General features: G+C 44.8%; 1 protein-coding gene across 1 annotated transcript in view; it reads left to right on the top strand.

The window, feature by feature from the left end:
• The window catches only part of NIBAN1 (niban apoptosis regulator 1), a 160,976-nt gene extending 147,033 nt beyond the window's left edge, over nt 1-13,943 (top strand). Inside the window, exons 11-14 of the mRNA XM_059937800.1 lie at nt 983-1,093; nt 3,597-3,704; nt 7,555-7,666; nt 9,361-13,943. Coding sequence (XP_059793783.1) covers nt 983-1,093; nt 3,597-3,704; nt 7,555-7,666; nt 9,361-10,496 — 1,467 coding nt within the window. The 3' untranslated portion in view covers nt 10,497-13,943. The remainder of the gene's footprint in view (nt 1-982; nt 1,094-3,596; nt 3,705-7,554; nt 7,667-9,360) is intronic.
• Nucleotides 13,944-17,055: the final 3,112 nt, after the last annotated feature.

Here is a 17,055-nt window from a genome sequence, read left to right as displayed (position 1 = left end):
AAGCCGTTAAGAGCACAATTCTACTTCACAAATGTTCGAAGGGAGCTTCCTGTGGGTTGGACACTGTGCCAGATTCCACTTTGGGGAGCTGATAGTGAGACAGATTCTTAGATAAATTCACTACAGCGTTGAAAGTGCTGAGAGAAAGGTATTGTGTCGGATGCTTTCAGATCACAGGCTTGGGGAAGAAAGGAGATTTTTTTTCTTAAAAGTTATAGGCAGGATTAAGTGGCACACTTTATTATCTAACCTCTGGGTTGTGAGGGATTAAAGACAGACAAGGAACAAAATTGGTCGACGGTTTGACTGAAGTCCTTTTGATAGTACTGGGCCCTGGTGAAACAGGTACAGGTACAAGTGCAGAGAATAAGAAATCTGAACTACTTCCATTCCCTAACCCACGAGCATGTCAGCCACGGTCTCCACTGAGCTCTGACCCTGCCTCCCTTCCAAGCCTGGCAGAGAAAGGAAGAGAAGTAGGGTGGGAGGCTGGAAAATGCAGCGAGAGATGTGCTGGCATGGTTTACATCCATCTGAAAGTGGAGGTGCAGAACTAAGGAGCCACCTCATTTCATTAAGCCCCGACCACAGGCACCAGAGAACAGAGGAAAGGGATGACCACAGGAAATGATGATATCCTCAACCCCACGGTCTTGGGTTTCCCAGTTAAGGGTGGAAGGAGAAGAGATGAGAAGAAAAGATACGCACATGTGTACATACATGCTTGGATATGTGTGTGTGTGTGTGTGTGTGTGTGTGTGTGTGTACTTCCCAGCCTCTTACTGATCCCACTGTGGCCATGGGCCTGTGCATTTCACAACCCATGTAGTGGGATGAGGACCTGTTGCCCTGGGTCATCCCCAGGGTAGTGACCATCTTTGGTGGTCATCGTCTCCTTCTCTCCAAGTTGATTTAGACTTGGAGAGGGTAGTGATCCCAGCCTGTAACTGCGGTCTGTTTCTGTGTTGTTTTTGGTTTCTAGCTAATGGAGAGTGCGGTATTCACTTTTGAGCAGTTGCTTTCCCCACATCTCCAAGGAGAGGCCTCCAAAACCACAGTTGCCATTGAGAAGGTTAAGCTCCGAGTCTTAAAGGTAAAATTGTTCTCTCATTTATTTGTGAGAAGCATGAAGCAAGAATGTGACCCATTTGTTTTGTTAAGTGGAAAATACCAAGTTCTCTGTTTCAGTTGCCTCCCCTTTAAAAAACCTTTCCCCTTCTCTTTCCTCCCTGAGACACCCGTGACTATCACCTAGCGGCAGTTCCCCCACGACTTTCATGCCTATTCTGCCATCTAGTGGCTGCTTTAGGGACCACAGGTCCTCAGCATCATTGTCGCTTCCTCAGCCAGAAGTGACGTGTCCAGGCTTACTTGCATAGCAATTGGACTTGATATTTATTGGCTATCCACTATAAGCAAAGGACTGTGATAGGTATTGCATGGAATATAAAAATAGGCAAGGCACACCCTCTTTCTTCAACGAGTTTACAGTATAGTAAAACCTATTTAAATTAATCAACATGATACCTGCTGTATGAAATTGTTTTAAATGTGCTTCATGCATAAGTGTATATTAAAATGGTTGTAATAATAGGAGCTTACATATATAGGTCATATCTTTAAGCTTTTTTAAAAACAACCCGGACCTCCCGGGTGGCGCAGTGGTTAAGAATCCGCCTGCCAATGCAGGGGACACGGGTTCGATCCCTGGCCCAGGAAGATCCCACATGCTGCGGAACAACTAAACCCCTGCACCACAACTACTGAGCCTGCGCTCTAGAGCCCGTGAGCCACAGCTACTGAGCCCACGTGCCACAACTACTGAAGCCTGCGTGCCTAGAGCCCGTGCTCTGCAACAAGAGAAGCCACCACAATGAGAAGCCCGCGCACCGCAACGGAGAGTAGCCCCGTTCGCCGCAACTGCAGAAAGCCCGCGCGCAACAACAAAGACCCAACGCAGCCAAGATAAATTTTTAAAAAAAACCTGTTTCATTTGATCTTCACAAGAACTTGTGAGATCATTGGAATATGTCTCCATTGTAGAGATGAGGAAACTGACTTCCTAAGATATCACATGACTTACGTAAGCTCAACAGGCTAGTCCGTGGTGAGGTTAGAGCTAAAACTATCCCTAAGCCTAGTCCACTAAATTTTTATTACCTACTTTCCCTAAGCAGGGCTTTGGAACAGAAGATCAAAGTCTCACAGAGCCTAGGAGGTGGTCCCTGAATTTCAGACCTGATCTTAATGCCTCACAGGCAGTAGGAAACTCTGACAACCAAATCATTGAGATTAAAAGCAATATTTGTCACGGTAACACACAAAATAATGAACCTGCCATTGAGAAAGAAAAGATAGTCTCAATGTCAACGCCACCTGCCACATCAACACAATTTTTTTTAATTATGCGCTTTTATTTTATTTATTTATTTATTTATTTAAACAGAACTTATATCTTTATTTATTTATTTATTTTTGGCTGTGTTGGGTCTTCGTTTCTGTGCGAGGGCTTTCTCTAGTTGCGGCAAGTGGGGGCCACTCTTCATCGCGGTGCGCGGGCCTCTCACTATCGCGGCCTCTCTTGTTGTGGAGCACAGGCTCCAGACGCGCAGGCTCAGTAGTTGTGGCTCACGGGCCCAGCTGCTCCGTGGCATGTGGGATCCTCCCAGACCAGGGCTCGAACCCGTGTCCCCTGCATTGGCAGGCAGATTCTCAACCACTGCGCCACCAGGGAAGCCCCACATCAACACAATTTTTACCTCTCAGGACAGTCCATCTCTTCCCTGGACACTTTTAACTACAAGAACATACTTCCTAATGCTAAGCCAAAGTTCTCACCACTGGTATTTCTAGTTCTACCCTCTTTGTTCATGTCCTTCTTCCACATGGTAGCCTTTGATTGTTTGAATAGAGCTATGATTTTGCCCCAAGTTATTATCTCCAGTATAAATCTCTTTAACCATTCTTTATTTGGCCTGACCATTCTGCTCACATGCCTGTGACTATGCGCCAGCTTGTCTGTGCCTTCCCCACTTTAAAGCAACACCTAAAACCAAACCCTGGTCTCTAGGTTTGGATGTTCCATGTAGAAAAGAGTGAATCATCATCTTTCCAGTTCCAGATACTGCACTTCTTTGGTTAACATGCCATGGTGTTAATGTAGCTGTGAGCCAGATGCTCTCTTTCCTTGCGGAAATCGTTACAACCTACCAATCCTGCTTTCAGGATGTAGAGTGAAGGAAGGAGATGATCACGACTCCCATGGACCAACTCAGGACAGGGGTGATGAAATAGTAACTCATCCCCCAGTTCTGTCTTCAACTTTCTAACACAGAAGTCCCTGTTTTTTTTATCTTACCTCAGTTTTCACATGTGTAAGAGGGGAGGGTAAGATGGGTCATTATCAGTCATAACCTTTACTTAGAGTGTGAGAGAACTGCACAGAAAGATCTCTGAAACCTTGGAACACCACAAGGGTCCTCAGAAATTAGGGGGGGAAAGGGAGATGAAGTGAGTAGCTGAGTTTTTTGTTTAAGCAAAAGTGAACAGATTGTAATGTTGCTATTTAGCCTATGTTTCTATCTCTGTATTGACAGCAATATGATTATGACAGCAGCACCATCCGGAAGAGGATATTTCAAGAGGCGCTGGTTCAAATCACACTTCCCACCGTGCAGAAGGCACTGGCGTCCGTGTGCAAACCAGTAAGGGGATGGGTTACTCCAGAGCCTGCTGTTGTTGCCTATGAAGTTCAAGCAAATTTTTTTGGTCATGATGTGCTTACAAACAGTATTTGACCAGGAGGGGTCAACAAACTTTTCCAATAAATAGTCAGATAGTAAACATTTTAGGCTTCACGGCCATACTGTTTCTGTTGCAATCACTCAGTTCTGCTGTTGTAGCACTGAAGCAGCCATAGATGATACATGAACAAGTGGGCAGTCTGTGTTCCTATAATACTTTATTTACAAAAACAAGCAGCTGGCTGGATTTGCTGACCCTTGGACAAGACAGAATCTCAAAGGGTCATAATCTGAGTTTGAGCCAAGTTAAAGGTTGCCATAGAATGCCTGAGGATACCAGGGTTTCCTCATTATGGTGTGACTCATAGGTCCAACGTGTCCTCTGAAACTTGACCTCTACATCCATGAAGAGACCTTAAGTAACACGATTACAGAAGGCTATTTGTTCTGTTAAATCCAGTAATGTATGCTTACTGAAATCAATGAAACTGAAACCATTTAAAGCTGCCACGAACACTAGGCAGCCAGTGACAGCCATGATTGTGAAGATGTGACTTAGTCTGTAGAGCAGGGTCATGGATGAGCCAACTCTGGAGGCTGGGTCAAGACCCGGGTTCAAGTCCCAGCTCCTCTGTGTATGAGCTCTGGGGCTTCGGGCAAGTCACTTTTCCTCTCTCTTGGCCTAGATTTCATCAAGAAAATGGAGATTATAATACTTTGCAGTATCCTTCTTAAGACTGAGAAGGCTAGGGTGATACAATGAACATTTGATAAGTGCTTGTCATGTGCTTGGCACTTTCTATGGATTGTCTCCATGATACTCATGACAGCCCTGTGAGGAGGTACTATTTATATCCTCATTGCACAAATGAGGAAGCCTGAGGGGCTAAGTAATGGGCCCAAAGTCACAGAGCTGGGAACCACCAGAGTTTGAACCCAGATCCCACTCACTGATAACATGGTATGTACTCAGAAAATGGTATTTACTACTACCTTTACTACTGCTACATGATCTATGAGCTGGGACATTTGCAAGGCCGGCTCCCTCTTGGTACAAATGATAAAGAGCTTTTTAGAATTTAAAAAGGGCTTTCTGGCAACTTAGAGAGTCTCCAAGCATTGGAACATTAAAATCCTTTGCATGAGTTATTTTACTGCGGAAATTTCTTTGGTCATGTTTATATTCTGTAAATGCTGTTTTTCTTCAGAAAATCATGGGCATTTCTAGTACCTGGCACTTATTTCTGAGGGTACATTTCTTTCATAGAAAAGGATTTGATCAAATCAAGGCAGTAAAGAATCTGTCTATATGATTGTCTCTTGCCTGATGTGGATGGAAAAGTCCAGCCATCCAAAGGATGACTCAGTCCACCTTGGACATGTCTGCACGCAGATGTTCTGCTTATTTTTCTTTTCCAATTCCAAAGGCATTTTGGGGTCCTTGGAGCCACGTCCTCCCATGAGGGGAGAAGAGTAAGGAAAGTCCCCTTTCCAGTCTGCTCCCCTTTTTCCAGGAATCTGCAGAGTTGTACCCAATCTGTAAGAGGCTCTTGTGATTTTTAATCAAGAGAGACTGATTTCAAGAGAAAGGCCCAGCGTTTTCAGTAATGAAGGATATTGTATCAGGGTCAAGAAATTTAAAAACATCTGGATTTACAGAATGGATAAATTAGGGGAGCATCTGCTTCAGAGAAGGATTCTTTATTTTACTAAAGTGTGTTTCCCTTGGGTCTTGAAGTCACAGCTTCCAAGATCTGTGGTACTCAACCCAAGCTGCACCTTAGAATTGCCTGGGGAGATTTTTTTAAAAATTCTGATTCTCCCAGACCCACCCTCAGGGATTCCAATTTAATGGATCCAGGGAATTAAATATATGTCACGGTTTGATCAATTCAGTATAGAAGACCTGTTTTGTAAAGTTGTACGCATCACAATAAGTTCCCCAAGAAATGATTCCTCTCCGCAGAATTATTTAGCTGGTTGAAAGTTTAAAGGTCTACTGTTTATTTATTCAGCAAACATATATAAAGTATGTATCAAATACGATCCAGGCGCTGTGCCAGGACAGTGTCCCTGCTGTCCTGGGGTTCACAGCCTAGAGGCAGGAACCAGGTACACAGTGGACTTTGCAATGAGCACAGCAGAAGGCTTGTGGGGAAGAGTGATAGCAGAGTTCAGAGGAGGGTGCCCAACTCTGCCTATGGGGGCAGAGAGGACTCCCCAGAGTCATGTTTTTGCCCAGTCCTGAGGGATGAATAACAAGTCAGGGGATTAAGGAGCGGAAGACCACATGGGGAGATGAAAGGTGTTGCAGACACGAGCCTGTGCCCCTCATCTTGCAGAGGTAGAGAGAGGCACAGAGCGGTGACCTGGCTTGCCTAAGGTCCCACAGCTAGTCCAGGGCAGTGTCCAGTTCCTGGGCAGTGTTCTTCCCATGTGGCACTTTTCTGTGGGTCTGTCCTGTCTCACAGACCCTCCTGAGGTCATGGAAGCTCATGTCTCTTCAGTCCTGTGGCTTTCCCTAGGGTGGGTATAAAGGGGTCCCATTATTACCCACTGTGATCTGGTCCTGGGCTACAGACCCCCAAGTCCTAGCGCTGAGAGTTGTCTGAATGTGGTGGCTTCTGATCACCTACTGTAAATCTTCTCCCTCCAGGCAAAAGGCATTGAATCCCACTGCCAAGTTCCTGGCTCTCTAAGAACCAGGTGTCAGGAGCCCTCCTCCAGCACCATCAGGTGCAAGGATTACTGAGTTAATCACTAGGATATGATTTAATTCATTTTGATCCATGCCTTGACCTCATACCAATAACAGGCAAGCCATGTGGAGACTCTTGGAAAGCAAGAAGTGTTAAAGGATTTTGCATGATGCCTGGATTGCCTTAGATGGAATCAGTGAGTTCCAGGGCCAGTTGGAGGGAAAGAGGAGAACATTTCTGAAGAGTCCTTGACTAGAGATTCTCCACACCTGAAAAGGGGTCCCATCCTAAGAGAGTTAAACATACCTCTACTCTAGGACCCAGCAATCTCACTTCTAGGTGTACACTCAAGATAAATAAGTCCTAAATCCACAAAATCATGCACAAGAATATTCATAGCAGTTACGTTCATAACAGTCAATATCCATCAATAGGAGTATAGATAAGCAATTTTAGTTTACCCATATAATGAGTGCCATTTATCAATAAAAAGGAATGAGCTACTGCTACATGTGGAAACATGGATGAATCTCAAAAAACAAACACAAAAAAAGAATACAGGATTCCATTTATATAATTTGAAGGAACAAGAAAAACTAATCTATTGTGATAGACACAAGATCAGTGCTTATCTCTTGGGGTAGGAGGAGTGTAGACTGGAAAAGGGTATGAGGGTAATGGAAGTGTTTTCTGTCTTGATCTGGGTTATGGTTACATGAGTATATTTATACATTTTAAATCATTGAGCTGTACTTTTAAAATGTGTGCATTTTTCTGGGTATAACTTATACCTTAGTAAAGTACTTTTGGCATTTTTAAAAAAAAGCAGAAGCAGAAGAGGGAGGAAATATTTTGGTTATGATGAAAAAAAGGAGGGCCCCAGACCCACTGACAAGGCCTTGAGACGATCAGAATCTCTGGTGTCTGCCCCCTCGAAGGGCATAGAGCATGTCCGCAGTACAGGGAATGGTGCCTGGGGAAAGGGAAGGGGGATGACCAATGCATCACACTCCAAGGGGGAATCATGAGTGACAACCGTCCTTTCCATAGCTCCTCTGAGAACTGGCATCTCATGCCTTGTCCCCTTTGTCTTCTTATCTCTTCCTCTACAGGAGCTTCAGAAATATGAGCAGTTCATCTTTGCAGATCACACCAATATGATCCATGTTGAAAATGTCTATGAGGAGATTTTACATCAGATCCTCCTTGATGAAACTCTGAAAGGTAAGGAAGGTTTCCCTGGTGCTGGAGAAAGCTCTAGATAGAGGGGAGTACCCCTGAGTGGACCCTGGGAGGCCAGCTAGGTTTTATCAACAGGAATGAAAGGGGAAGAGGAAATTGACACGAGGCGCTGGGGAGACAGGGAACAGGGACGGAAGGGACGTCCTCTGAGCAGCCATGATTTGGCTCACACTCCACTGGCCCATTAGGTATTATTTCTCTTTCAATCCACATAAGGACTCTGTGAGATGAGATTTTTAAGCTTCATTTTTCTGATGAGAAAACTGAGGCTTAGAGAGATTAAACCCAGGGTGTCTCATGAACAGCTATCTTCCTCCAGCTGTTGCAGACGGAACAGAGGAAAAAGGGCTCTTCTTAGCCACAGGCTCACAACCCCTCCCGAGCCTGGAGCGGGTGATTCAGTAGCAGGGCTTCCCAGCTGCTCTGCTCCCTCAGCACATTCCTCACCTCCGCTCAGCTGGACAGGAAGACACTGGGCGATGACTCCGTCCTCTGTGAGTCTTGTTAAGACTCTAGCACCCAGTGTCCCATGGAATCAGCCCTTGTTTGGGATAGGAGTGTAGATAGGAAAACTGTGGTAGAAATAGGCTGGAGAGGGCCATCCCTAAAACTATAGGCCTGAAACATACCTGGTCTCCACAAAGAGCATCACCAAAACCCCTCTACAAAGAAAGCTGGCCAACCACAAGCCCCAGGGCCAAGCAGCTCATCCAGTGAGACAAGGAGTATAAAGACGTCAGCACAGTATCTGCACAAAGGACAGGCTCAGTCAAGGCCACTGATAGTCCTCCATAGCACCTTCGGACAAATTAGAAAAAGGCTCCCTTCCTCCAGACACCTGACTGCTCTCTGTCAAAAAATTGTCACGATATACTGATTTGGTTCGAGCAGGACATGCCACTGCTGCCTGCTGGAAAATTACTACGCTGAATACCCACAGCTATGCTGTCTCTGATGTGAATGGCACCCCCTTGGGTGTGAGATCACTGGGCACTGTACAACCTGCACAGCCAGAGGTGGAGCTGATTGTGAAAAATGTCAGCTGCTGGTGGTTATTGTTGATTTTACTCCTCTCAAGGCCTCTGGAGCTGAGTTAGAGGTACATAGGCCTTCAGTTTGGACACTGCAGGTCAACAGAGCTCTCTCTGCATGCTCAGTACTGAGGACCCATTACACTTTCAGGACTGCACTTTGAGTAAAAGCAGAGAAAGTTAAGGCCTGTCCTGCCCTAAAGGAGTTCAGTCAAAATAGGCAAACTGGAGCCACACCTACTAGCAGCTAATGAAATGTGATGGGGGCCTCCATGGGTGATACAGATCATGCTGTTATAGATTTGAGCTCCTTGAAAGCCAAGGCCATATTTTATTCATCTTTGGATTCTCAGAGCCTGTCCCATAGTCGATGTCCAGTAAATGTGTGCTGTCTGAAGAAGTAAATGAGTGAAGGAATGAATGAATGAACATTACAGAGGTTCAGGGTTTGGAACAAGTTTGTAGGCTCTGGTCATCAGGGAAGACTACCTGGAAGAGGGTGGATGTAAGCTGGAACTTGAAATTGGGAAATTTTGATGGCCAGAAAAGCTGAGAGGGGAGTTTGGCTTCTGGATAAAAATCAGAAAATCCCGGTTGGCCAGGGCAGAGTATTAACATTATGTTTTGTTTTCTGGTATCCCTCAGTGATAAAGGAAGCTGCTATCCTGAAGAAACACAATTTATTTGAAGACAACATGGCCTTGCCCAGTGAAAGCGTGTCCAGCTTAACTGATCTAAAAACTCCTGCAGGGTCAAACCAGGCCAGCCCTGCCAGGAGAGCCTCGGCCATTCTGCCAGGAGTTCCAGATAGTGAGATCCTAAGTAACGAGGTATTCCAGGAGTCAGGGGAAAAGAAACAACTGGGGGTCCCTAGTCCATTGGCCAAAGGAGAAAGCCTTTGTTTCCCTGTGCCCAGCCCGCCCCCAGATGGGGACGGGCAGGTCATCATTTCAAGCACAGATGACCCTGTTGTGAATCCTGTGGCTGCAGAGGACACAGCAGGAGCCCTGGGCGAACACTCGTCAGAGCTGGAGTTTGGAGAGACTCATGAGGGCCAAGAACCCACCCAGGAAAAGCCAGAGCCCACCTCCGCCTTGGGCTCCTTGAAAGAGCTCAGAAATTTGTTGGCAGGGACCATTGAAGTACCAGTGGAATCTGCCGCGCCTGAGATTGAAAAAGATACAAGTAAGGAGACCCTTGTTCCCCAAGAAATTGAAAAAGAAGAGGAAACGACCCAAATCTACACAGAGACCAATCAAGCAGCTGCCACTAGTCAGGTCAACGGCGAAGAAAGTGAGGCCAGTGAGAGGGAGGCCCATCCTCCCTCTCCCGAGGCTGAGGCTGATGGGGTAGAGTTGGGGGCATCTCCAGAGGCTCAGCCAGCCTGCGGGGGGCTCAGCGAGGGCGCCAGGGGCCCAGGCCCCTTAGAGGAGCCAGCGGAGGCCGGAGAGCCCACGGAGAGGGAGCTCACGGCGGGGGCTTCCGGACTGGACGCCCTTGAAGGAGGAGGGCCCAGGTGCACTGCGGAGGCTGAGGCTATGCCCCAAGAAGGTTGCAAGTCAAGTTGTGACCCCGTCAGCCCCAGTGAGAGCCAGGTTTCTCTGGAAGAAGAGGCGGTGGGAGGGAGTCGCAGCACAGCCCAGGCGACCGCTAGCGTGGAGGCAAGGGAGAGTAAGGCTGCCCGCGTTTACGAGTGTCAGTGGGTGGTTGAGAGTGAGGCCGACACCGATAGCCGAGATTCACAGAGAGAAGATCCCCCAGAGCGGCCCTCGGAGGAGTGAAAGGGACAATTTGCCAAAAGTCTTTCTTTGCACAAACTCAGCCAAAAGGATACAGCTCAAGGATACACTTAGGGGTTGCCTGCAAGTTGTTACCAGAAAAAAAAGAAAAAAAATTATGAACTACTTCCTTAATTTGTGTAATGAAGCTAGAGGGAATGGGCGTAGAGCATGAGCGCTGAGGCAAACCTTTGTGCAGTGGAACTGTTCTGCCAGGAATTACTGCTTTAGCATTTTGACAGGAATCACAAAGGTAACGGAGTGTGTTGGGTGAGAGGCAGCTGAGGGTGTCCCGGGAGGGAGGGCGCTGCGGAGAAGACAGTCGGAGCGCTCTGCACATTCTCTTCTAATGCACTTCAAGGCTTTTACATTTTTTGTAAGAATGCAAAGTCATACTGTAAATGCAGCTTCGCCGTCTACTTACTATACCAGCCTCACGGTCTCTTAAGGACTCGGCATCAGTCCACATTCAGGCTGCAAGAAAGGGAGGTGGTGAAGGTCAGTCCCCCCTGCTGTGTGCAGCCCCACAGAGCCTGAGAGATCATGCCCGAGACATCTCAGGGGAAGCTGAGCAGAAACGGAGGGAGGTTGTGGTCTGTGCAGCTGTCTGGGCCTCTTCCTAATTGTGCTATCAATTTCTTACTAATTAATCCTGTTAATTCTTGTAAATTAATCACTTTTTGGAGAAAATCAGATGAGACAAGGAAATTTCCTGGGCATGTTTAAGCCTGAAAGCATTCCAAATTAGCCTTAGACTGTGCAGAGAAAGAGCTTAGCTGAATTATCGAGCATAAAGCCTACCAATTAAACAGACATCATTTGAACAGCTATTCTAGGCCACATGCTGTGTTAGGCACAGTCACAACAACAACAAAAAAAGAACGAAAGAAAGAAAGAAAGAAATGAAAAGATAAGGTGCTTGTCTAGTATAAATTAAAAGGCCCAAAGGAATTTAATCTAAAAGAAAAAATATGCCAATTTTCAAACCATGACAAATTTCTGTCTTTCTATTGAAACAGTCCTGGTTTATTCTCAGGAGGGAATGAAGTGAATAAAATGAATTAAAAAATAAAGAAAGAAGAAAAGAGGGAAAGGAAAGGGAACGAGAAAGGAAGAAAGAGAGAGAGAAAAACCAAGCTATAGATCATTAAGTTCCAAAGATGTTACCAAAAATGGAAATTATTTGTTCAGTTGTTCAGCAAGTTGAGTCTTATGTCCCGGGTGCTGGGATACTGTGGTGAAAATGACTCCGCTTCTTTCTCCCAGAACTTACACTTTAATGGAAATAGACGGAAATACGTCTTCTAAATGGATCATGACCTTTACCTGTTAATGTTAAAGGTGGAATGGACTTACTTGTAAAAGATTAAAAAGATGTGTCCTCTTGTCCTTCAGAAAAATACCAGATTATTTCCTGAAAGCTTTAGTCCCAGTTCCACATCTTGAAGTTTCCTTCCACAAATTTTAATATTAGATCACAACATATTGTCCTAAGAGCTTGTTTTGATCATCATCAGCAAGTAGCTTATATCAGTTTTTTAAAGAATTTGTCCCATAGTTTGACCATTTAACCAGGAATTAAAACGTCTCCCTCTCCACCTCTCCATGAAGAATTGCTTGGATTTCTAGGTCATAAGTGATGAAAAATAATCAGTATCAGTATCCTCTCATATTGAATTGTTTCAACTTTTTTTTTAGTGTTTAGATCCTCACGTTTGTGAAGGATCTCACTGTACTCATTGTAGGTAAGGAAGGTGGAGGTCACTCCTACCCTGGTCCCTGCAGTGCCCGAGCTCGCTCATATCCTTGCGTTTGGCTCAGAATATTACAATTATGTTTACTTCCTGTCTCTCCAGGGGCTCCTTCCTTCAAGGACAGACACTAGGGTTTAGTCATCCTGTGTACTTCCTGCACACACAGCCTTGAGTAATGGCTCCCTTCCTTCTCAAGTCACTTTAATATCCTTAGTGCCTAACAAGGAACTGCTTGTGTCAGGCTGCTCAGGAAATGTGAGAACTGATCACCCACCACACCGCTGTGCCGAGGCTATTTGGGGCTTGCTGTCAGGCAAGGAGATGTTTTTACTTGGGCTTTCTGCCCTTGGGGAGTCTTCTCTTAAATCAAGTCCAAAGTCCAAGGGGCAGGTGGCCAGATGGTCCGATGTGCTGCCCAGTAAGGCCAGGAGCCAAAGGAGCAGTACCCAGCCTCGCCAAGGACTGCCCTTCTCTCCGGGAGAATTGTGACAAGCAAGCGAGGTCAGGGCCCAGGCTGAGCCCACACCGGAGCTTCCCAGCTTCCTCCCTTTGCTCACTTCACGGCTTTTGGCACACCTTGGAAAGCTAAGAGATTTTTCCAACCCTAAATGAGAGTACCTGTCACTTCATTGGATGGACGAACATCAATCAGTGCCCTCCCTTTACCCATCCGTAGACCAGAGGCGACCAGACACCAAGTGGAAGGATGTAGCTGAGAACACAAGGAATTTTTCTGTACATATTTCACAAAAGACAAGTCCACTAGATTAAGTCCGATGATTGTTCCATTTGAAGATGGAACAGGAAATTAAAGTGCATTAAAATTTCCTTATTTGTTTTAACATGTTGAGTGGAATAGCTTCATACTACCATGAGTTTGTCTTGCTTTTAATACAGACTTATCTGTATTGCTTCAGTGGTTTCCCTGTTGGAGCAAGGTTATTGTGATTTAAATGAGCAGCGCGAAAAGCCTCTGCAGGCTGCTCTGGGGATCTCTCTTATGGGCAAATCGTTTGAAATGCATAAAACCTCAAGACATGGTCTTCAGCAAAAATTCCACGACTTTAGTTATGTTACTATTGACTTTTCACAAAGAAAGAATATTTTCCTTGAAAAATAATTAGCTTGTCATTTTTTCCTTTGCAGCTTAGAGTAAAGACAGTAGTGCCTTGCATTATGCAGAGTAAACTCTCTTTTCAAAAAAAAACGTATTTTAGAGAGCACAAGGATAAGATTCCAGTTTGTCCAAAAGCTTTATAAAGAGGCTGAGTGTGAAGAACTACAGGTCTTCAGGCTCGATCTTCTACATTTTATTACAGAGATTCTCAAGTCTGGTTTTGTAACCCTCAGATTGGAGCCATTGATTTCAAAGGGTTCCGAAATTCTCTCAGACAAGTGATTTTATTTCTTTATAAAAAGCGATAAGTGATATATGCTACATAGCCATTTTAATTTGGGGAAGAGAAGGACATCACTGACTAGGTAAAAAAGTTGGCTACACCTGCCTTCTTACTTTACCATAAACAAATGGGTTTTACGATTTGCCTTCTGAAGTCTGCAACTTCAGCAGAGAAATCTACACTGTGGATTGATTTTTCTGGTCACTATAGAAAGCATATAAACTTAAAACACTTTGTAATGACATATTTACCCTGCCAAGTGCCTATATTGCAATAAAATGTTTGTCCTTGAAGAAGTGTCCAATGTCATATTTATTTGGAATGGGGCTGGTTTCATCTTTTAAGCATATGTCATACTTGAGCTGAGAGGAAGAGTCCTCAGAGACAGAAAGGTGAGTCACTGTTGCTGTATTATGGAACTTTTACTTTTCTGTCATCAGGAAAGAAGCCACAGGGCAGTCACTTAATGTCAATTGTAATTATGCTTTTAAAATGCATATGCTAATTTCTCTAGGAATTGGATTACGTCTGTAATACAGCAATGGGCAATTATTCTTGATGTAATTGAACTGCTGTTCAAACAAATTTGTGTTCAGTGGGCAACACTGAGCAAAATATTTATTCTTTCTATAATTATAATTAAAACAATATTTACTCACCAATATCCACAGTTGCTCATTCATCCATAAATTCATTCATCCAAAAAACGATGATTGTGTATGCAGGCGCTCTAGTGAGTGCTGGAGAAACAGAGGTGAACACGGTGGACATGGTCCCTGTATCAGTAACCTCGAATTCTCAGGGTGGACACGGCCAGGGAAAGCTCAGAATGGGTGGTTGCTTCCTCATCTGGCATAAGCGTTGTCTATGATCTCAGCTTTAACTTTATCTACACCAACAGCTTCAGGCAAGAGAGGATGAAGAACTGGAGCAATCAAGTTTGGTGGTGATGGGGACACTGTAGCATAAGCTTCACCACTCCTGCTCCTCCTTCCATGCCAAAATTCTGGTATGCAAGAATCAGTCTCAGGGTGGCTCCTCCAGAACTTCTATTTAGGGCCAATAATCAGATTGGAATTAGGAGGGGGGCGGAATTTGAAAGTACTTTTGCATGTTTTTTCTTAGATTTTATGTTTATCTGGTGTGGCTAGGATGGAACTGACGGAGGTCCCGGGAGGGGTCAACTACAGCTTTTCTCTCCTCACAAGCTTCAAGCCCCTCCTGGTTGAACACCTCTCAACCTTTGCCACAGCCTCCCCTTTGTCAAGAATATCTGTCCCTCCCTTCCCCACCTGGCCAATTCCCACTACTTCTCCTGTAAGAGTCAGTACAAGTCAGGCCAGTTTCCCCATCCTGCTCCCACCCCCAATATCACTTTGCTGAACTCTCAGCCAAATGTACTTGCTCACTTCTGCTCATCTCCTCTCACTGCTGCAGCCATATACCTGTCCTGTGCCTTGGGGCAGAGACCCTGCCTTTAGTCTTTGAATTGTTAGCACAGCATAGGTCCCTGCATATAGCAAGTGCTCAAGAAGTGTTGAATAAATATCCCCAATCCCAGATGTAAGAGACAAGTGGAGATATAGCTGGTGATCCCTTAGCACATAATAAGGATCTGTGATGCTGGGAAGTTTATCCACCCTCAGTCTACTTAGATAGTTCTGTTTTAGTGATGGGACTTGATCATGGGTTTTTGCACACCCATCCCTCTTGTGAGGGAGCATCAGAGCCAAGTTGCCCCCAAATCAAGCTAGCTACTATGAACCACCTCCTAGTTTTCAGGAAAGTAGCCTCCACTAGGTTTTCCTGAGGTCCCTATGAGGTCAACAATGCAAAAAGTTTAAGAAGTTTACCATTGAATGGCATCCAAATCTGTGAAGCATGAGCAAATGCCTGAGAATTAATGGACAGCATCTTCCTTCTAGCAAGTCCTCTTCTTGAGGATGGCCAAGGAGCAGGGAAGAAGATGTGGTCCCTGATTTTGGGGAATTCAGTCCAGCTGGGAAATCTGGGAAGAAAATGGTGGTTCTGCAAGAAGAGAAAGAAGGGTTCTGGCAGCAGAAGTGGCAACTGAGGACTCTACTCAAGAAATTGCAGGTTTGATTGTTGAACATATTACCTTTGCCCTTTGTTTCTTACCTCTTTTATTTCTTCTCTGTCATGAGCTAAAATCCAAAATCCAGCTGCCTACAGATACCCTGAAGAAAATTTTTATCGAGATTGCTTTCTACCAGTCTCTACACACTTTTCCCAGGAACCCTGAGTCCTCTGTGGAAGCTGTTCCAGACCTTCTGCAGATCCAGTGGTGCTTTTCCCCCTCTGGTCTCTACACAAAGGGGTATGCATATGTAGTAGTGAGAGCTCTCTTTGTATTAGCAATTCCAAGTGTAACTGTTGGGGTAGGAAAGTGGGTTTATGTGCTGGAGAATTTCTACAAGGCATTGGGGTGATTTTGAAGCTAAGAGCTGACATCTCCTAGAAAGACTTCAACACCTCCTCTCCCTGCCTCACCCTCCTTTGTGCTCCTGCCTGAATCATGGGGGGACAGTTTTTTCTGCACAGTTTGAGAGGGATCATGTGAGGGAAAATGAAGGTATTTTCATTTCTGTCTGCTGGACGCTTCAAGTTTTGAACTTTAAATTTTTGATTCAGATTTTAGAGTAAATGATGTTTTCCATGTACTGTCAGGATTCATTCACGGATTAATTTTTTTCAAAAAATATTTATCAATATCTGCTAATGCACCATAGACTCTGCCAGACCCTGGGAATAGTGATGAACAAAACAATCAGCCCCTGCCAGCACTACCTTCAGTTTGGGGGTTATCTTTTCTGCACTGAAATTTTCAATTATTCCATGTAAGGAAATACTCTTAATATTCATGAGCCTTTCCACCTTTCAGATCACAATTTAGAATTCTTCACGAAGTTTGCTTATAAACTTGGTTTACTTGCTTTGAAGTCCTTTATGAGAAAATTGTATGGCTGTCAACGTATTGTGTGAATTTGGGCTAAGCACTTAACCTTTATAAGAATTAGTTTGTGAAATGGGAATAATAGCACCCATCACAAGGTTATTGTCAGGATTAAAAGAGATAATGTGCATTTAAGCACAATGAATAAAAGGAGCCTCAAAGAAGTTAAGCAACTTCTGAAGGTTACACAGCTAGTAACTAGTTGAGCCAGGTGTATCATTTAGCAATCGCTACAAAATGAAACCACTCCGAAACTCAGTGGATTGAAGCAGTAAGCATTTATTATTGCTCAGAAGGCTATGGGTCAAACACCAGGTAGACGGCTCTTCTCATCCTGGCTGGCTCTCTCAACATGTGTGGGAGGTGATTGGCTGTATGTTGGTGGAGCCTATCCATTGCTGGGCAGCTGGGCTCTACTCCGTGTGGTCTCTCAT

The sequence above is a fragment of the Balaenoptera ricei genome, chromosome 1 (assembly GCF_028023285.1).
Source record: "Balaenoptera ricei isolate mBalRic1 chromosome 1, mBalRic1.hap2, whole genome shotgun sequence".
Taxonomy (NCBI): domain Eukaryota; kingdom Metazoa; phylum Chordata; class Mammalia; order Artiodactyla; family Balaenopteridae; genus Balaenoptera; species Balaenoptera ricei.
Note: the sequence above shows the minus strand (reverse complement) of the source record. Positions and strands in the feature narration are given on the sequence as shown.